We start from the raw sequence: 22430 nt of genomic DNA, 5'->3' as shown, positions 1-22430 counted from the left end.
CGAAACATCTCTTTATTCTTACTATCCCCTCAATAGGCAAAAGAATGGAAGTATACTAAATTGACCTTGTTGGCACTTCTTTAATAGTCCCTAAGTACTGAAGTTTTGAGGTCCCAAAGTTCCGAAGTACTGAAGTTTTGAATACCCAAAGTCCCAAGTTTCAAAGTCCTAAAGTTTTGAAGTCCCAAAGTTCCGAAGTCCTAAAGTTTGGAGTCCCAAAGTTTTGAAGTTCCGAAGTCCTAAAGTTTGAAGTCCCAAAGTTTTGAGGTCTCAAAGTTCCGAAGTCCTAAAGTTTTGAAGTCCCAGAGTTCTGAAGTCCTAAAGTTTGGAGTCCCAAAGTTTTGAAGTTCTAAAGTCTCAAAGATTTAAAGTCCCAAAATTTTAAAGTTTGAAGTCCTAAAGTTCCAACATCCCGAAGTCTTGAAGTTCCGAAGTAAACAAATTTCAAAGTTCTCAAGTTCATTTTGGAAGGAACTTTTGAAATGAGATTCTCTTGGATTGTTACTAAAATTATTTTTTTTTGTGGACCAATTCATCAACCACAGAAAAAATTAACTGATGAAGTTAACTTTACGAGCCTCACGTGTAGCGAAGTCATACAATATATCATCAAAATTCTGTTTCCAATATAGATCACGCTCAAAAGTAATAAATACCAAGGTTTGCCTAATTGTTCAATCTATTTTTGTGAATTGTTGACCTTAAATAATTCAATAACACCCGAGTAAGACAATTTTGTCTTTTTTCAGATTTTTATGATTTCTTCAGGAGATTTCCATGAGCCCTTGGAAAATCAGAAGGCCGCGGGAGCCCTGCCTATGAAAGTGCGGGACCCACTGCGGCCGCATAGGTTGCAGTGGCCTAAGACCGGCCTTGCTTACGTTCTATAACTTTCTCATTTTGTTTTGTTTTCTCAAGTACTTCGTGGTTAAAAAAAATGTAATGTTTATTTAAAGAAATAAAAAAAAATATTGCCGAAACCCGGGATCGAACCAGGGACCTTTAGATCTTCAGTCTAACGCTCTCCCAACTGAGCTATTTCGGCTGCACTTCTTCGTAACACTACAACGATGTCAAAGTACAAGCATATCAAATTAACGGTTATCGCTAGCTGGTTCAAACATTCTTATTCTATCATGTCATTTACTAATGACAAGTGACATGTGCATTCAACATCTCGATACTGATGACTATCGTAACCGCGTTGCTAAGTCTTTACAAAGCTTACATTAAATCTGTCTGTTTGTCTGTCAGGTAGGCCTACAAAATTTCGAGCATGTTGCATGTATTTCTCCAACTTCCCATTTCTCAAAGCAAGTTGAAACTTTCCATAAATATTTATTGTACCTAACAAAAAAAAAAACATGACTGAATTTTTAAAAAATACCTATAAGACAATTATTTACTGGTAATTATTTTTTTTATACCAAAAAAAGGGTTCTAAAATTGTACAACGGATTTCAAATAATATGCCTAAATGAGAACAACTTTAACAAAATACAACTTTAACATCTGAACACAGCTAAATTGTAGCAACAAACAAGGAAGGACCTTAAATTGTGTGTTTTTTTCTTAGCACAAAAAGCAGCACACCCATTTAGGCTGAAACACACAGAAACTGTAACCATACACACGCGTGGTGCTAGCCTGCACACTTATAAACAGTCTCCTACACACATACAAACATATCTACACAGACGCAAACCCTCATACACACACACAACCTGGGCAGAGTTCACCACTGGCGCAAAGAATAAATCAAACTGAAATTGTCGAATCGAAGAATACCCAGAAAAAAAAAAAAACACCAAAGAAAAAAAAAACGTGGGGGGACTCAGATTTATTTTTATTTCACTAATTTCCCCCCCCCCCCCTCTATCTCCACGCCAGCTGACTTTACGACTTTCGGAGCCTATTAGCATAACACGCTAGCAACAATAGACCAGGCATAAACAGACCTAAACGTCTTTCTACCCTGCCATCTTTACGACGTCTGAACATTTTTTTTTTCCCGAAACACTGGCCCAGGAAGACATTTGACTTTTGCCGAGGAGAAATCTGGTCAACAAAAGATGGCTTTGTACGGCTGGCTGACTCCACTACCACTTCTTAAGTCTGTATATATATATAGTGCCCCGATAAAAATCTCACGGGGTCGCGAAAACCCCAATTCTGCTCACGGTGCGTTTTATTCCTTCGGACGGAGTCTAAGTGTCCATTAAGCTGTGGGTCAAGGTCAAAGTAGGGACAATTGGATGATCAGCAGACCACCGTGGGGGTAGCTACGGGTGTCCGAGAAGTTGATATGCAGTACAGTCAAGAACATTGAGGTGTGTTTTTGTTATATTTGCAAACAATCTGGTACACTCCGCTAGACACTCTGGTACACTCCGCTAGACACTCTGGTACACTCCGCTAGACACTCTGGTACACTCCGCTAGACACTCTGGTACACTCCGCTAGACACTCTGGTACACTCGCTAGACACTCTGGTACACTCGCTAGACACTCTGGTACACTCCGCTAGACACTCTGGTACACTCGCTAGACACTCTGGTACACTCCGCTAGACACTCTGGTACACTCTGCTAGACACTCTGGTACACTCGCTAGACACTCTGGTACACTCTGCTAGACACTCTGGTACACTCCGCTAGACACTCTGGTACACTCCGCTAGACACTCTGGTACACTCTGCTAGACACTCTGGTACACTCGCTAGAAACTCTGGTACACTCTGCTAGACACTCTGGTACACTCCGCTAGACACTCTGGTACACTCGCTAGACACTCTGGTACACTCTGCTAGACACTCTGGTACACTCGCTAGACACTCTGGTACACTCCACTAGACACTCTGGTACACTCGCTAGACACTCTGGTACACTCCGCTAGACACTCTGGTACACTCGCTAGACACTCTGGTACACTCCGCTAGACACTCTGGTACACTCTGCTAGACACTCTGGTACACTCGCTAGACACTCTGGTACACTCTGCTAGACACTCTGGTACACTCCGCTAGACACTCTGGTACACTCCGCTAGACACTCTGGTACACTCCGCTAGACACTCTGGTACACTCGCTAGAAACTCTGGTACACTCTGCTAGACACTCTGGTACACTCCGCTAGACACTCTGGTACACTCGCTAGACACTCTGGTACACTCTGCTAGACACTCTGGTACACTCCGCTAGACACTCTGGTACACTCGCTAGACACTCTGGTACACTCCGCTAGACACTCTGGTACACTCCGCCAGACACTCTGGTACACTCGCTAGACACTCTGGTACACTCCACTAGACACTCTGGTACACTCGCTAGACACTCTGGTACACTCCACTAGACACTCTGGTACACTCGCTAGACACTCTGGTACACTCCACTAGACACTCTGGTACACTCGCTAGACACACTGGTACACTCCACTAGACACTCTGGTACAATCGCTAGACACTCTGGTACATTCCGCTAGACACTCTGGTACACTCGCTAGACACTCTGGTACACTCGCTAGACACTCTGGTACACTCCACTAGACACTCTGGTACACTCGCTAGACACTCTGGTACACTCCACTAGACACTCTGGTACACTCGCTAGACACACTGGTACACTCCACTAGACACTCTGGTACACTCGCTAGACACTCTGGTACATTCCGCTAGACACTCTGGTACACTCCGATAGACACTCTGGTACACTCGCTAGACACTCTGGTACACTCTCTAGACACTCTGGTACACTCCGATAGACACTCTGGTACACTCCGATAGACACTCTGGTACACTCGCTAGACACTCTGGTACACTCCGATAGACACTCTGGTACACTCGCTAGACACTTTGGTACACTCCGATAGACACTCTAGAAGACACTGTGGTAGACACTATGTAAAAACACCACAACCACTAGCATTACCAGACCTGCGGGAGACATATTAACATTTACTGTGGATCAGTAAGGATTAACTGTGTATTAACATTTACTGTGGATCAGCAAGAATTAATTGTGTATTAACATTTACTGTGGATCAGTAAGAATTAATTTGTGCCTTCCAAACCGTGGGGACCTTGGTTCGAATTTCGGAGAAGACTGGTCTTGAATTTCTAGATTTTTAGGTCCCAACTCTGAAGAAAACCTAATATTATTTGGGGAAAGTAAATGCGTCTTGTCATTGTGCTGGCCGCATATCGGTCCATAAGTTAATTCTATCCAGTCTATCAAAACTTCCACCAAAAGGGAATTGAGAACCGTAAAGACTCGGCTTCCTTGGGTTCGATAATTTATTTGCCGATGATGCGACCCATGACAAGCGTGTCGAAATTTTCCACGACCCGCAGCCCCAAAAAAAAAAGCTAAGACATTCCCTGGTCATTTCGTTCCCAGAGTTCCGGGCGATAGGCGATCTTCTTGAAGTGATACCGCCCTACAGCTAACAGTTTGACGGTCAGCCAATCGCTAGCATCTTTAAAAAAAAAAAAAAAAGACCTTTTTATACTGCTCGTACTATCTTGATGTTCTAAAGGTCAAGGCGATTGGTCTCGTAGTAACTCGCTGCTGTCTCTTTATTTTCTTCTTCCGAGAAATAATGTCGTCAACAAATTTATTTACAACCTTGAGCATTTACGTCTGATCTGATCTTCAAGTCATTTGCATTCCATTGACCTCCACACTCTGCGACAACGCAGCGGCTACCGTAAAGATAAAAAAGAATAAACAGACCAATCACACTTTGACCAAATGGTCATTAAACAGGAATGGTTTAAAATCAAGATACATTCTCAAAGTCTCCAAATATACTGACTTTATGGAGTGCAGTCGCAAAGATACCTTTTACGGCCTTACCCTCACCTATCCAGTTTTAATCTGCCAATGTTTTATATTTCCTATTTCCAAGTGTTAATTAAGGTGAAAATAGGTCATACGAATTTTGTGGATTAAAATAAACTGACCTTTAAATCTTGTTTTTGACAGATTTCACTATGCATATAGCATACAGAGATCTATTTAGATATAAATACAATGCACATTTAGAAACGCTGCACTTAGAAGTACATCATTGCACTTTCAAAATGGCCTCTCATTAAATGTGTTTGACTTGGTCCTTTTGATTGATTTTAAAAATGATTTATTTATTTTTTAAAGATGTATAGTTGGATTCACTTTCCGACAAGCCAAAAGTAGATCTAGATCTAATTCTAAGCCCTCGCAACTTGCAAAGAAGAAGTTTTCAAGTGAATGTGAAATCTAAATTTTAGAAGCAGTTTTTAGTATTTTTGAATTTTCTAAACCTGACGTACAGACAGACAACACAAAAAACAAAATGTATTTAAAGATAAAATGGGGGAGCGGGACTTGAAAAAAGGTTAAATAAAATTATAAATATACGAAACTTTCTGTCACAAACACTTTTGCGTGGGGTATCATATCACTCTGTGCTGACGCTCAAGTAATGTGAATGCAAGGCTTAGTAAAAGTTCTAACAATTTCCACACACAGCTCGTGTTGGTTTGGTGGTCGAGAAACATGAACATGAACATTTTGTTACACACATGAGGAATGAACAAAGATAGAGACTGAACATTTTATTTATCAACAGAGGAATACAAAACTAATAAACATGTAAAAACGAAATTCTTCAAACAATACATTTCGCTAGTTACAAGCAGCTATTGTGCACCAGAGAACAATTCTTTACAATTCACCATAGTAGTAGATGACACGGGTCACGTGATCCTCACACAAGCAAGCCAAGGTGTTAATTCAAACTTTTTTCTTTTTAATTTCTATTTTTACAAAGCTTATATCATCTCACTCTGTCTGTTTGTCTGTCTGGTAAAAAGTATGGACATGTTATTTCTCCCACACCCATTCAGGAATTAAATTGAAACTTCGCACAATTATTCATTGGCATAGACAAGGCATGAATCAATAAAAAAATAACCAGTTAGTCAATAAATTACCGGTAATTTATCATTCTATTTGACCCCAACAAGTGAAACTAATCCTTCAGTATTCAGTATGACTAAATTTGTTGGGTTTAGACCCCTCGCGCATTCTCCGATCAAGTTGACTTATTTGTCGTGCCTAAAAAAAAAACAAAACATGAATCAATAAGTAATACCCGATAAGTCAATTAATTGTTGGTAATTAATTATTTTATTGGATATCGAAAAAAGGAAAATAACTAGTACGTTATTGATAGATATAGTTTTTAAGGGCTGAGTTCTTCCCCTTTAGATAAGCTTTTTTTAAAAAAAGATTTGTTAAAATTTTGCTTGTTAATATTTACTATTGTGGTATGGATAAAAAATGGATGTACAATAGCAGATGCGAGCAAGACCTACCCCCCTTCCAATAATTCTTGCCCAATAATATCTGAAGTAAGTAACTTTATTCTAACGTAATAGATGTACAGCAAGGGACGCCATTTGTATGACGTCACCGGCTTAACACGTGCAGTTCTTACACGTGACAGGAAGTGCTTAAATTGGGTTCTTTTCCTCCTTTTGAAGTAGATGTACATGTAGATATAGACATGTTCCAGGTGAACAAAAAACTTTCAAATAGCTGAAAAGGTTTGAAAGAAGTAAAATGTAAAGTTGCAAAAGTTTTTTTTTTTTTTTTTAAACTGACCAATTGAGGACAACTTATATCATCTGTATCTTCAGTTCTAATCATATAACTTACAAGAACTGTCTTTACGTTGATAAAAATGTTCACACCTAATGAGCTGCGCGTAAGTCAGCACGTGACTAGTTCGAGACGGGTCATGCAAGAAAAGTCACTCTGCGCTCGCGCTGCAGGGGGTCATGGCCACCAACAAATACAACTCACGCTTGTAATTAATTTTTGTCATTGGCAAACATCAATTACACAGCAAGACGTCTGTAATTAAACACCGCGGCGGCTGCCAGGAAAAGAAGCAGCAAAAAGGTGGGCGGGATTTCATTGGCACAGCTCGACGCGTCATTCAAGATGGCGTACACTCTCGTCTGCACGCCAGTTCCGCCCTCAATGCGTATCGGGGCGGCGTGGAAGCGGAACCCGCGGGCCGGAAGTGTGTTCGGGACCATGACGTTCTCCACAATGATGATATTCCTGGACAGGAGCAGTTGATGGACCGGGAATGTGTCGTCCGTGGCTCCATCTGGAGAGGGAACATCCAGCGCGAGTATTTTCAAGTCTCTGTTTTGCAGGAGCCACTCAGCAGCTTCTATTGACACGATAGGAAAATGAAATGACCTGTTGAAATGGAGAAAGACAAATCCAGAGTTAATGCACTTCATAAACAAGTGGTTCTCAAATTGTTAAAATGTATCCACCATGCAAATGGAAGCTACTCAAACGTGGAATACAAAATATGATACGTCACAATCATGTAATTTAGACTCATTGAAGATGGAGTCTTATGGAGAAATTATTCAGATACTGTATATTATGAGGAGTGTGTGTATCTGTGTGTGTGAATAGACGGGTGTAGTAGTGTGGCTAATATGTGGCTAATTTGAGAGAAATGATGGTTTGCAAATATATATTTTTTTTAAAAACTTAAATCTACTCATTCTGTCTGTCTGTCTGGTAAAATCTGTGTACCCGTTATTTACCCAGCACCCAATCTCGGTTCAAGCTGAAATTTTGCACAATTATTTCTTTTACCTGACAACAAAAGAATCAATTTTAAAATTTTCACCTCCCACCATTTTTCTAATAGTCCAGGCAAGTGATAGGATCATAGCGTGCTGAGAAATCTAACAGCGTGAAATAGCACTAAACAATAACAATTGGTACAGATATTTCTAATCGCACAGATGTATTGCTGTTGGTCTAGACTAGATCTATTACAAATATAAAAGAGGGGAATTTAACTGCAAAAACCCCTGGTAGGAGGGGGGGGGGGTTAAACTCGAATTTGTATAGAAGAGATAGAGAATTTTGTGGCTAAATGTTGTTTGTTTACGATTGGTGAAGGAGGTCCATTGTGTGTGTCGAGATGATACACACTGATATCGGGTAGATACGATTAGATGTCTCAAGATTTATCACAACAAATGCCAAAGCCTGGCCAAAGAACACTTCGACGAATAGCTTCTACTTGTTACTACCTAGTCAGTGGACGGTCCAAAGGTCAGAGGACAAACAGAAGAAAGCAAGGAAGACAAAAGATGTCTGAAGGAAATCAAGGAGTAGAACGACCAATCCTTGGAAGATCAATTAGTACAATGAATACAAATGGTGTTAAGTTATAGGAGAGTCAGCACTGACGCCTTAACGACCTTTCACTCGATAAACCGTAACATAAAGAAGATGACACCTATGTCGTAAATGTATGTATTGCATCATTTTGTCACGTGACTGAAATCTAACGCTTTATAAACATTGTATGACGAATTCAATTTGTTAATGTAAACAATATGAACTATCCCAACAGCGCCCTCTTCACATCTCTAAGGAGAGTAGCGGGACTTAGTTTAAGAAACACTGACCTACATCAAAGTAAAACTGCATGTATTTCAATTATGAAACGCTGTTCTTAGGCGAGACCAAGTTAAGGGTCCTACACACGAGAGTCATTTCAAGTGGACAGTGAGATTATAAACACTAGATTAGAAATTAGGTCTAGGACTCTGTGTTTACGATTAGATTAGAGAGAGGGGGAGATGGAGAGAGGGGGCTGGCGGGAGGAAAAAAGAGAGAGAGAAAGAGAGAGAGAGAGATGACTGCATATGTTTTTGATAAACTCGACACATAGTTCAAGACACAGATGTTTAATCATAACACCGTGAGACTGACGGCTTTGTTTATAGATGGCATGGGTTCGAGTCTTCTTTTGTCGCGCTTTCAATGTAAAGATAGCTACTTGATAAGCGCGATCCCCACTCCACACACACACATATAGCCTACCTACATATATTTTCACACATACACATACTTACACACACTTTTTCCTACACACACACACACACACACTTTTTACTACACACACACACATGTATAGCCTACCTACATATACCTACACACATACACATACTAACACTCACTACACACACTTTTTCCCCCACACATACACACATATAGCCTTCTTCCCACATATACGTACATACACACATACTTACATCTCACTACACACACTTTTCCCTAAAAACACACACACACACAAGGTTAAAACGTTCTTACGTGTAATTGTTCCCGTTCTTGGTGCCAAAGAATGACAAGGGATCGGGCCAGCGCGATGTCCAGCCATTATTGACCACCACAGCTGCTCTGGGTGGCAGACGTCCGTGGTTCTCTTCCCACGCCAACAACTACACCAATTGATCACCCGGTAGATGGCGAGAGGAGAGAAACAAGAATCAAAATGAAATCAATACGATGAGCACAAAATGTCAAAGAAAACCGTAAACTTAAAGAGTTATGCAAATTGTAAACTACTGTAAACTCTTGTTACTATGTGTTTGCTAAAACAAAACAAAACATTTTTTTCTCTCTAGTAGCATCTTCGGATAATTTGTTATTCTATCTATCTATCTATCTATCTATCTATCTATCTATCTATCTATCTATCTATCTATCTATCTATCTATCTATCTATCTATCTGTCTGTCTATCTGTCTGTCTGTCAGTCTGTGAGTCTGTCTGTCTGTCTGTCTGTCTGTCTGTCTGTCTGTCTATCTATCTATCTATCTATCTATCTATCTATCTATCTATCTATCTATCTATCTATCTATCTATCTATCTATCTATCTATCTATCTATCTATCTATCTATCTATCTATCTATCTATCTATCGAGAGACTAGATGCGCCCAGATAAATCACTGGTTAAAATAGTGATATTATATTTCAAGGATTTCGAAATATTGACATATCCAAGGACAAATTCATACAAGTGCTAAGTCTTTCTCAGTGTTCTCTGCGTTGTAAAAACTAAAAACAAATATCTAGTTCAAATTCATTTCTAGTGTTAGATTGACGGAAAACTTTCCAAAAAAAAAAAAGTCTCTATAGAAAGAAGACGAAACATAAAAGAGGACAAAAAGAAATCCGGCGATTAAGTTTGACACTAGCATTGACATGGCATTGACAAAACATTGGCACAACGTTGACATGCTACTAATGTAAGATTAGGAGCTTTTGAAACTGATGATTTTGGTGAATGTCATATGACCTATTTTACCTACAGATGAGCACTGGTAATATATCAAGTGATCTAAACTTTCCTTTTGTGGTCTATATTGACAGACTGAGATCCCTTTCTCAACAATGACTTTGTTTATCACATGTCCCATTTCTGTTTGCTAAACATTATTATTATTATTATCGCTTTTATATAGCGCTACTTTCATGCTCAGAGCGCTTTTGGTCCAATCTCATTTGTGGACCATTGGGTGGGAGGAGGTATCTAGGAGTTGGTTTTCCGTGCTGCCTTTAGGCGCTCAGTATCTTGGTTGCGTATATTTCTTTATATAACTTGACAAATTATTTTTCTAGATTCTCTAAAGAATAAATACGTCCTTCTTCAGTATCGAAACAACTATGTACCAACTCATAGAAATGATAATGTAAACCCGGGCATTAGCTTTGGTAGGAATGATGTCTGCCAAACAGAATCTCCCCAACCCCTCTCCATCCAGCTGATGTGCCCAAAGGAACAGCAGGTGCCGATGTAGTTTTGGGAGCAGCGGCGTTGAATACTCTGCTAGTGTATCACTGTGTGTTGTCAGCTTCCTTAAGGGCACCGGCTCCTGATTTTTCATCAGAGTTGATGCCCGAAGCTTTTTTTTTTTACCAAATTGCAGACAAGGAACTAGATTTTCAAACCATATCCCAAGTCCCTCCTTCCAGAAGTTTACTGGTTTAGGTGACAACAGCTCGCCTTTGTTCCTTTCCCTGTTAGCGAGAAAAGTCCAGGTGTTGGACTGCATGCCATTGGAAGCACTTTATAGCCCATGGAGTGCTTATATCGGTTACTACTTCCTGCAACATGGAACCACTAGATAGTTTTAAAAAATCATAAAAGCCTTATGCCTTACTTTCTCTACAGTTAATTGGTAGTCTATGTTAGCTTCCGCCTCGCTTCTGACATCAATCATAACACCATCCGCAATTGTTCTTTCTAATGGAAGATCCTTTAGGTCAAAACCTGTTGGGTAAAAGTGGCGCGGGGCGTCCATGTGAGTTCCACCATGCTCTCCAGAATTGTAAGCGCCCACTTCAATCCTGTTAAGAAAAAAAAATGTTTTCTAATTTTTTACTTAAATTAGTGACTTTGTAGAATCTACATAACAGAGACCGCGCCCTGAAGAGAATTGAATCGAACAGACCACTTTAAATGACATGATTATAATAATTTCAATACAGGCCTAATGACAAAATAAAAAAAAACATTGGATGTATAATCATTAGGCAGGGGAAAGAAACATTAAATTATTTAGCTTACCAAACATTATTTTCATTACTTCCCTTCGCAACAACAGTTCTGTTAAATCTTGGCTGCCCGGGCCAGTAAATTGTCGTTGGAGACTGTGGGTGAGACAGGTCGATGTATGTGTTATCTTTACTTTGGACGGATGCTACTGACGTAATGAAACATACCCAAACATTGAATGGAAGCGTCCTTTCTATGTACATGTTTCAAACTGTAAACAGAAGTTATGAAAAAAATCATTCACATTTTTTTTTTTTTTACAATTTCTAATCAGCTGGCAAACCTTTCGTGGGCTCTGGGTGGGTGGACACATACCTTGAAAACAGCTTTAACGATTTTCCTTGAAATTTGTCAGCTTATATCTACCTTTGGGGAAAGAAATACTGGCCAAGTGGTCATACATGAAAAACTCTGGTTTGACCGTATAATTGTTTAAGCACATAATCTTCTTAACATTAAGTTTGGTCTGTAGATTTATATCTTGAACAGACATCCTTCTTATATCCACTAACGAAATATGAACTAGAAGTTTATGAAAATTGTGTGCACCATCGATGTAGAGTTCAGTCTAGACTACTGTCTTATATAAGTCTGGATCTATATCCCCAAACCGGAATCTTTTATACCATACCTCTAACTGGTGACCGGTCATTTCATCCCCGGTCACTTCATCCCCGGTCATTATGACCGGGAATCCCTCTAACTAGATCCAGTATTCTAGTTTAGATTTACTGTCTTTTTATGTTTGTTTCTGTACACCAAACTAGAGTTTTATATACTCTGAGTAGCTTTATACAAGGGCGTAACCTGAATTTTTGCCAGACTAGGGGGGGGGTAGAATTGGGCTGGTTAATAAATGTTCCGTTTTATCTATCATTATTTGTTTATTAATTACAAAGTAATCGTCCTTACAAGAAGTTATCAGCTTCTTAAAGGAGGAATAGTCTTTTAAAAAAAAACTTTTTAAAATATTTCATGTTTTGAATTACCCTAGCATATCGCAATCCACGCATAGTGCGCTCTGATCCAATTTCTTTTGTAGACTTGGGGGGGTGTTAATCCGTACTGCCTTTTTACGCGCTAAGCAAACACAGTTCAGCTGGAGTCGGGATCGGAACTCGTGCCCCTTACAATGTAGCCATGCAGTTTATGCAAAAGTATCATAACATATGATACATTTTCAGTACAACTGAAATATAGAGAGTGTTTAATATTTGAGTGTCTAGATGTCAAAATTAGAAACTATACCATAGGAAACAGCACAAATGTTAATGTTCTATTTTCTTACCTTTTTATCTAGTTATTGAGACCACAACAGATAGTCTGGACTCTGGATCTATTGAAACAATAAAAACAAAACATTGAGGTCCAAGACCTTATTTTACTTGCCTTCATTAAACACTCAGGTTGTTGTTTAAGCATACATGTGTACACCTATTCTCAGAGCCTTAGAAGTAGATTATCTCCCTTCAATCACCCAATGCTAGAAATGTATATAGTTTGAATCAAATGTAACCTTGTCCAGCAGCCGAGACAAGACTTGAACGTGGTTCATGGTCACTTCTGTAGTTTACATGGAAAGCATTTCAAATTGGTGTGGAATCTGACACAATAGAATAACGTGACTGGGACTCATAGTTTTAAGGCCTGCATCGATACCAACTTTGGCCTAACATAGTTTATCTGGGTGGTCCACACTGTTACATAATAAAGATTAAGGGTCTTCTGTACTTACGATGTCAAGAGAATCGCAATGATTATATAAGAATCGATTCTATTAAAAGACTTCCGCTTTGAAAGGACTATTTTAAACACAATAAGTATTAATAGCACTACAGTGAAAGTTATTCAACTTGACGTCTGAAAAGTGACAGTGAGGAAGAGTACGAGACAGTTGTGTTGTCAAGGATCTTTAAGTAACTTGATGCGCTAGATCTCTGACAGAGACACGGATTGTTTATGTCCCAGATACCTGACTTGTGGTCACAACTACAATGAGAATTGAATCTATCTGGCCATTCATTCCCTTTGAATCTACCTGGTCATTCATTCCCTTTGAATCTACCTGGTCATTCATTCCTCTTGAATCTACATGGTCACTCATTCCCTTTGAATCTACCTGGTCATTCAATCCTTTTGAATCTATCTGGTCATTCATTCCCTTTGAATCTATCTGGTCATTCATTCCTTTTGAATCTATCTGGATATCCATCCAGTTGGACTATAAGATATTATTAATCTGAGTTTAGAGTTTTCAAAGCTCTTACACTACGAGCTGACATGGCTTCAGCCTGAAAGAGTGACGAAGACGAGACGTGTGATGTTTTAACATGGCCGAGCATAATAGCGTTAGTCTCTAGTTCTAGTGGATCAAATTAGAGATTCTCGTGCAAAAGATTTTTCACTGCAATATTAAATGTTTTCTTTTCTTTCACATTTTTTTCGCACCAGCTGGGTTTGGCATGGGACTATTTTTTCCCTTGTTTGAGATACCAAACAATGTAATTCTTTACCAATAGGTAATTAACGAATTGGTTAAACTTTTTTTCATTAATTCTTGTGTTGTCAGGTAAAAGAAATAATTGTGCAAAAACTTCTACTTGATCAGAGAAATAACGTGTACAAACTTTTTACCAGACACACAGACAGACACACAGACAGACACACAGAGTGAGTTGTAAAAAGAGGAAGATTCGGGGAGATTGTTAAAGTAGAAATGTCAAGGACACCTTATTGAAAGATCACAGTTGCCAACTACTGTTATTTTAGATAACAACCAAAAGAATTTAAGAATTGGATGCTACAGTGCCGAAAAGTGCACAACTATTTCCTAGAGTCTGTCTAAATCTTTCGTTATTTATGGATTTATTTTATTGTAAATTCAATCAATTTATGCCCCTTTTGATAATTTTCCGCAATTTATCTTCGTACTTTGTATGACAGTAAATTATTGTTTGAAATTAAATGTAAGTTAGCGCAGTTGTTGTTTTTTTAAATTATTATTTTAAATCAACGCCCTGCCAAACCAAAACAACGTAGGCCTATCTTTAAGGAAGCAGCATGAATGGCAGATCCCAACAAACTCATTTTTTGTGTTGCAATAGAACATTATTTATAACCTAAACATTATACACTATCTGTCGGTAAACAAATAAAAAAATGCAGCAAAAATATATGAAAAAACTATTGCCGAAACCCGGGACCTTTAGATCTTCAGTCTAACGCTCTCCCAACTGAGCTATTTCGGCTTACAATATTTATGAATGAATGAAGTTGATGGAAATACTTCTTGGGTTACGCATTATAAGTAATATGTTTCAGTAAAGTCTAAATACTAGATTTGATTACATCTACTAATTTGGATTATTAAAAAACTACGACACGTGGGTCATTTCCAGCCAGTTTCACGTTATTACCTTACTCCGTCGAAGTTACTGTACACAGTGCATGACTTTGACCTGGACACGCGAGTCCAAAATTGATTGCACCCCTTCCTCCAGTCCGAAATGGAGGTCTGCCTGGTCGTGCGGTATGCGCACTGGACTGTACTCTTACACCGGACTTCTCGATGGTTCCAGGTTCATACCCTGCCCGCTGTCACCCCCTCCCCTCCAATAGCCCTGCGGGAGGTTTGGACTAGAAAGCAAATTATCTTCAACCCTGAAGGAACATCCGAAACATGTAAAACATTTTTAGAAAATTTTCGGAGACTTGAATAATTTGTGCCTGGTGTTCACGCATCTAAGTGTAAAACTCTAAAACTCCAAAGAAATTATAAAGCTATTTACATTAAGTTCTAGGCTATTTAGAGCTGTAGAACTAACACTTATCAGATTTCGGTTTAGACTCTTAGACTATGATCCTATAACTAGATCAGTGGCGTACCGAGGGTTGGGGGAGGAGGGGGAGAATTTAAAATCGACCCGGTCCCTCACTTGAGGGGGGCCCCCGAATTAGTGTTTTTTTACATTAAAAATTAAATTTTACGCAAAAATGCAGCCCCCCCCCCCCAAGAGGTTAAGCCTCCATCCCCCGGGCACCCAAACGATGGAAAATTTCTAGCTACGCACCTGAACTAGATAACTATACAAACTCTATTTGATAATTTTACTAACCTTAATGAATCCAGCCCTCTGAAAAACCCATAAGAGCTTGCGGATAATTCTATCCGCTTAAAAATAAAATTTAAATTATTCACCCAAAAAATGACGCAAAGTATATGAAAAAACTATTGCCGAAACCCGGGATCGAACCAGGGACCTTTAGATCTTCAGTCTAACGCTCTCCCAACTGAGCTATTTCGGCTTACAATATTTATAAATGTATAAAGTCGATGGAAATACTTCTTGGGTTACGCTTCATAAGTAATATGTTTCAGTAAAGTCTAGATTTGATTACATCTACTAATTTGGATTAGTAAAAAACTACGACACGAGGGTCATTTCCAGCCAGTGACACGGTATTATCCTACTCCGTCGAAGTTACTGTACACTAGTGTACACAGTGCATGACTTTGACCTGGACACGTACGAGAGTCCAAAAGTGATTGCCCCCCTTCCTCCAGTCCGAAATGGAGGTCTGACTGGACGTGCGGTATGCGCACTGGACTGTACTCTTAAACTCCAAAGAAATTATAAAGCTATTTACATTAAGTTCTAGGCTATTTAGAACTGTAGAACTAACACTTATCAGATTTCGGTCTAGACTCTTAGACTATGATCCTATATAATTAGATCAGTGGCGTACCTAGGGTTGGGGAAGGAGGGGGAGAATTTAAAATCGACCCGGTCCCTCACTTGAGTGGGGCCCCCGAATTAGTGTTTTTTTACATTAAAAATTAAATTTTACGCAAAAATGCAGTCCCCGCCCTAAGAGGTTACCCCCCCCCCCGGCCCCCAAACGATGGAAAATTTCTAGCTACGCACCTGAACTAGATAACTATACAAACAAATAACTCTATTTGATAATTTTACTAACCTTAATGAATCCAGCCCTCTGAAAAACCCATAAGAGCTTGCGGATAATTCTATCCGCTTAAAAATAAAATTTAAATTATTATTCACCCAAAAAATGACGAAAGTTGAATGTATTTCCAGTCAGCGTGTAGAAAGAGAAAAAGGTGTTACCGTGTACGCGGTAGTGGATCTAAGTCTCTGTGTCTAGTTGATACACCATTAGACCTACTGCTAGTTTTGAATTCAATTTTAAGAAGTGACTTGCAAGACAGTAACCAGTTGTTGATGGTTGACATGTTCTGGACCATTTACATACATACACTGTAAACACAAACACACACCTACAAGGTTCTCATTGGCTTACTCACACTCTCATGCCCACATAGCGGAAGCAACGTGCAGGTACGCGCGGACAGACAGAAGGACAGACACTAAAGCAAATCTACACACAGACAGTCGTGCGAGGGTAAATAAGGTGTCTGGAAATTTAGGTCCTTTTAGTAGTAGTGCGTAGAGGGCAAAGGAGGTGAAGCAATGAGAGGAGAGTCATCTGTACCTCCCCTCCCCTGAATCCTATATGATGTCTATATTAAATAATGACTCTTAACCCGGAGTCATTTTTTCCCACACATTCTCATTGTTGTCATTTTTTCCCCCGTTTTGTCAGCTTTTCTTTTATATCAAGAAAATTCAGTAAGAATCGTTATAGTTGCTATTTTTGATAACGTCACCGATAGCCCATAGCCTAAGGATAAAATATACGTTAACATTTTAAAATTATGTTCAAAATTAAGGTCACTATTAAAGAGTGCCTAATTTTCCGGTTCCTAATTATCCGCCTTGTCAAAAAGTGTCTAATTATCCAGTGCCTAAATTTCCGGATACCTAATTATCCAGGTGACTATATTTCCTAGATTCAGGTTGAGCTGAACTCCGTCCGTACTATTCTAGTCCTAGCTGTAAGCAGAACACAAAGCGGAAACAAAACTGAGTTGAATAATTTAGATACAAACTAAACACCCTTAATCCATCAGAGAAAGAGGGATCCAACTACTGTCTTCGCAGTCCTTAAGGAAAACAAATGCTGTTGCGGTAAAAGGAATTATACAATGAAATACATTGCAAAACTTGGATACATTTTAATGTCACATGGCCGTCAAAGTAATACTGTTTACTCTCAACTCGTAACATTAATTAATATTTGTTAGCGAGTGAATTCATACCGAAATATTAAAGTAAATTAAAATTATAGAACAAACAAGGCAAAACAAAACTTACACAATTTTATTTTGTGATATACAGTCATAAAGTTTAGTTTTTTTTATTGTTATTATTATCACTTTTACTATTAAAAAATCCAACATGCAGTATTTAAAGAGGCGCTGTAGTGACAATTTAAGAGTTACTTTTCTTTAATAGATTTCATACTACAGTAATAAGAATTACATTTCATTATTATTTCGCCTTTTAAATGTATTTCTTCCAGAGGTTTAAAACGAAAACATATTTAGTGGCTTTTTGTTACATTAATTACGAATATAAATAATATGTATAGTTTCACCGGCAAATGGCTTTCTGGAAGTGTGGTATACGCTTGGACTGTTGACCCGATGGTACAGTGTTTAAAAACATTCCCATGACGGAACACCCAGAACATTGTAAACAAACCTTGTACAAACTTTTTCGTGCGCACTCAACAGAAAGCCACGATAGAACATTCGATTCTTTAAGTATCGTGCCAGTTTTAATATAGGCCTACACAATATAGGCCTACTGTTTGGAGCCCTAAACTCAGCGTTAGAGATACAATTCTATTAGCCCACAGACGCAAAATCGAGTTGTAGATTTATAAAAAATTAAATATTGACATTTGAGTAGAGTTAAAAGTTAAAAAAAGACACTCCAGGACAGAAGAGTCAAAAGTAAAGATGCAATAATAAATTGGAAAGTGACACATAACTTACACACACAAAAATAACATAATAAAACAGAAAAACTTAGCGATAAAGGCATATTTCTTAATTCAAATTTCGTACATGAAGTACACTGCTCTTTCGTAATGTCATTTGTTAGAGCATGGAACGGGTTGCATTAATCAGCCATGAACACCAATGACTTAATGAAAAGATATGACATGATGGGTTGCGTCAAGTCACTTACGTCCTTGGAATTTTTAAATTGACAGACAGGAAGTATCTTGCCCATATCAAGTAAAACTCAAAAGTTGCAGTCAAGACACACAACACACACACACCACACAGCAATATCCAGCTGTAGTAACCCAGTTTAGTTTAGAGATTATGTCAGTTTTGTTAATAAATACATTGCGTATTGTTTTCAGAGACGGTGAAAAGTAGTGACGTAGCCAGACGGACGAATGACGTAGAGAGACAATAAGGCGGGCTTGAAGGAAGAAGTATATTGAAGGACCTGATAGTTACAACGACGGATTTATTTGAAATGACGATCAGATACCCCCCCCCCATCCCCATATGTAAATATAGGCATCAATTGAAGTCTTCACAAGTTTTATTGAGTATAGGCCTACTTAGCATATAGTTTTTTTGTTGTGTCTTTTGGATGTGTTTGAAATCGCGTTTAGAATAAGTGTAATAGTCTCAAGCAGACAAAACATAACATCCAAGCCAGGACACAGCATAAATTTAATCTCCCCCGACCACAAGATATTTTTTTAAAATAAGTTAAAGCAGTGTTTCCCAAACTGTGTTCCGCGGAACTAGTATATGACACCATGTGAATTAATCTCTTCAAAATAAACAATACTTAAAATGTGCGAAGTGTTCCATTAGAGAAAAAGAGTTTGGGAACCACTGAGCAACTCAGAGCAACAACAGCTAGAAAATAACAAGAATTTAAGTAAAGAAAAAATGAATTTTGAAAAAAAAAAAAACAACAGCTAAAAAAAAAACAACAACAAAAAACAAAACAATTTAATTAATGTTGATTTTTTATTACAAAAATAATTGAAGAACTATTAACAATTGTATAAAAAAAAATTATACATTTATTTAAATGGCATATTTGAGTTTACAGTTGAGACATTATAAACAACACTTTAATAATCTTTAAAAAAAAACAGAAGAGGGTTACATTAAGTTCCAACATAAAACTAAATGAAGGATTCATTAGTAAAAAGGCTGTAAAAGGTATAAAACTAATGCTAAGTAAGACCTCAATAAATAATGGCATTGGTCAGACATGATGACCTACATTGCAATCTGACCTTAGCGATAATAACTTCTTCATAGGAACATTTGACAAAACAATTATTTCACAGGAATAATCTGCAATTACAATTATTTGAGATCAGTCGTTTTCATCTAGCAATTTAGAGATGTATTTATAAGGCATTACACATACTCTTTTTAGCGGCCCCCGAAAGTGGAAAAAGACGTTATTAGTTTTGTGTGGAATGTCTGTCCGTCCCGTTTAGATTTCGTAAACTAGAAAAGATAGTAAAAATCCGACATTATAATATTTTAGACCTTTCAAAGTTCTGATGCAATGGCTACTTTTTACTTTTCTGAAAGCGAAAAATTTATAATTTTTAAAATCAACTATGCAAGCAGTTTTTTCTTAAAAATAGGCCTACACAATTTTTACAACTATTCACTATTAATACTAACAAACAAGCAGGGCCGGTCCTACAGGTTGCGGGGCCCTATGCGAAACTGATTGCGCGGGGCCTAATTTGGGTTGTGGGTTAGGGTTAAGTTAAGGCCCGGGAGGATTTTCAAATTCTCCCCCTCCTCCCCCACCCTAGCTATGCCAATGTAAAGTAAATTAAAAATTTGAACTTCTTTTTTTGGCTAAAATTCGGCTTATTATTACATTTTTATTCAATAAAAGCTGAAAATGCCGGGGTTTTTTTAAAATCTAGAGTTGAATTGGCATTTTCCATATTAAATTACACCCCGAAATGACAATTTGGTCTGTTTTAAGGAGATTTGCATCATTTTTCAGAAGATTTTAATAATTTCAGGAGATTTTCATGACTTTTTCTTATATTTTTTAATTTTAGGAAAATTCCTGGAACCCTTTAATAATAAGTTAAAATGGTTTAATTTAATAATTTACATCTAGAATTCGCATCGCGCGGGGCCTATGAAAGTGCGGGGCCCACTGCGGCCGCATAGGTTGCAATGGCCTAAGACCGGCCCTGCAAACAGGGGAGGCTATTTAGTAGGGGAGATGGACATTTACCATATTTTTAACAAATTTATGCAAATAGTTTTAGATTTTTTGTCAAAATGTTGTTGTTTTTTTGTACAATTGTATTGCTAAGTTATGTAAGTTCTATAATACTAACTACTACATGTACACACAAAAAAATGTTTTCTTTTTTTTTAAGGGAAAAAATCTATTAAGTATGCATATAAGTTGGACATAATTTAAAACAACAATTAATAAGTAGTTTTTCATATTATCGTGTGTACTGCAGCGCTGTGTTATACCTCAAAAATGTTTTTTCTTGAGGATTTGAATAAGAGATTGACCCTTTACAAAACAATTAGATACTCATTACAAGACATCAGTTAGGCCAGGTTGACATCCAACTTCACATTCACTTTCACCTATCCTTTGGTCTGCTGGACTGCTGGGGCACCACACAAGATCGGTCAACCTTCTTTCTCCATTCTTCTCTGTCATTTGTCTTTGATAGAATTTCATTCTGATGTTATTTCTGAAAATATTGAAACCTGCCTTTTTACCTGCCGGGTGGACTACTTCGGGGGCCGATTTTGAGTTTGTGTTTCCACACAAACTGTCTTTGTAACCTTATTTTTTTGCTAATTTTATTTCCTAGTGTTTTACTAAAAAAGGCATTTCAACCATGGAAGAAAAGACAAGTTTGAATTGTTCTTACACATATTGTTAACAAATTGCCACAAAATATGTCATCAAAGAAAATAGAAGGTACAAATGTCCAATCCCAAGAATCTTTTTGTTCCCATTACAATTAAAGTATTAAAAAAAAGACACTCTGAAGTAAACCAGAAAGGGTGTCTGGTCATGTGGTATGTACTCTCGACTGTCATCTTATTAATGATTCCAAATTGGAAAGCTGCCCCCTCCATTCCCAGTTGTCCTGAAGGACGTTTGGGATAGGATGTAATCAATTTTCAATTACGAAGGCACATCAGAAACATGTAAAGTTTGAGAGAGACTGTTATATGAAATGGTTTATCATATGTAAATAGACATTAAAAAAGGTAAAACATTTTTCTTCCAAGATAAGAAAATTATTATTATTATTACACAAGGCTAGAGCTGAATTATTAAGATTTTAATATAGCATTATAAAGATTTCTAGATTGCTAGGGATCTCTTAAACAGAAGAAATAAGTTATAGTAGTTAGCTCTTTGAAACATTGAAACATACAACTGGAAGAAGCAATAGTATAGAACATTTGTTATTATATGACATGACTGCCTCAATATTTACAGCTTCACTCTTTCGCACGTTTGTATAAAAAAATTAATGGCAAAAATAATTTGCTTTTTCAGATTTCTGCCAAATTCAATCAAAATGAAAAATGAATATTTTTTTTACAAAACAAAGTCCTAAAAGTAAAAAAATATATTAATAATAATAATTACTAACAATATCATCATCATCATTATCATTCCTTTGAGTTCCTCATGGAACATAGGGCCTCGACATAAACACGCCACTCTCCACGGTCTCTTGCTAGCTTTTTGATGGTGTCCCAGCTCTTCCCGGTCTTCTCTGCTTCTTCAAGTACACTGCGTCGCCATGTTCTTTTTGGTCTTCCTCTGCGTCTTGTTCCCTGGGGGTTCCACTCTATGGCCTGCCTAGCTCTGTTGCTGGTATCTTTTCTAAGGGTGTGACCAATCCATCTCCACTTCCTCTCTAAGATCTGCACTTCTATATTTTTCTGTCCACTCATCTCCCACAGTTTGGTGTTTTCTACTTTGTCATACCAGTGTATTTTTAGGATATTTCTCAGGCATCTGTTGATGAAGGTCTGTATTTTTTTTTGTTGTGGCTTCAGTTG

At 37.9% G+C, this 22430-nt stretch overlaps 1 protein-coding gene and 2 non-coding genes across 4 annotated transcripts; all 3 read right to left on the bottom strand.

The window, feature by feature from the left end:
- Positions 1 to 972: 972 nt before the first annotated feature.
- Trnaf-gaa (transfer RNA phenylalanine (anticodon GAA)) lies at positions 973 to 1045 on the bottom strand. The gene has a single exon. It is a non-coding gene; the product is annotated as a tRNA-Phe (tRNA).
- A 4534-nt stretch (positions 1046 to 5579) lies between these two features.
- On the bottom strand, positions 5580 to 12968 carry LOC106069616 (kynurenine formamidase-like). 2 transcript variants are annotated; one of them, XM_056028028.1, is made up of 6 exons: positions 12723 to 12742; positions 12424 to 12623; positions 11447 to 11645; positions 11040 to 11226; positions 9185 to 9312; positions 5580 to 7252 (listed from the first exon to the last, which is right to left on the bottom strand). In XM_056028028.1, exons 3-6 carry the CDS (start codon positions 11635 to 11637, stop codon positions 6880 to 6882), a joined length of 879 nt encoding a protein of 292 aa, XP_055884003.1. In that variant the 5' UTR covers positions 11638 to 11645; positions 12424 to 12623; positions 12723 to 12742; the 3' UTR covers positions 5580 to 6879. The 2 variants fall into 2 exon arrangements, with proteins under 2 accessions (XP_055884003.1, XP_013084776.2); XM_013229322.2 differs by lacking the exons at positions 12424 to 12623; positions 12723 to 12742 and adding an exon at positions 12824 to 12968.
- Positions 12969 to 15666: 2698 nt separating this feature from the next.
- On the bottom strand, positions 15667 to 15739 carry Trnaf-gaa (transfer RNA phenylalanine (anticodon GAA)). Its single transcript has one exon. It is a non-coding gene; the product is annotated as a tRNA-Phe (tRNA).
- Positions 15740 to 22430: the final 6691 nt, after the last annotated feature.

Source organism: Biomphalaria glabrata, chromosome 4 (assembly GCF_947242115.1).
Source record: "Biomphalaria glabrata chromosome 4, xgBioGlab47.1, whole genome shotgun sequence".
Lineage (NCBI taxonomy): Eukaryota > Metazoa > Mollusca > Gastropoda > Planorbidae > Biomphalaria > Biomphalaria glabrata.
Note: the sequence above shows the minus strand (reverse complement) of the source record. Positions and strands in the feature narration are given on the sequence as shown.

Coding starts and splice junctions, on each gene's coding strand:
- LOC106069616 (XM_013229322.2), bottom strand. CDS start 11,637: ATGTACATAGAAAGGACGCTTCCATTCAATGTTTGGGTATGTTTCATT. Junction 11,227..11,446: donor AGTAATGAAAATAATGTTTG/GTAAGCTAAATA, acceptor TTTTCTTAACAG/GATTGAAGTGGGCGCTTACA. Junction 9,313..11,039: donor ACCAATTAACTGTAGAGAAA/GTAAGGCATAAG, acceptor CAATTGGTGTAG/TTGTTGGCGTGGGAAGAGAA.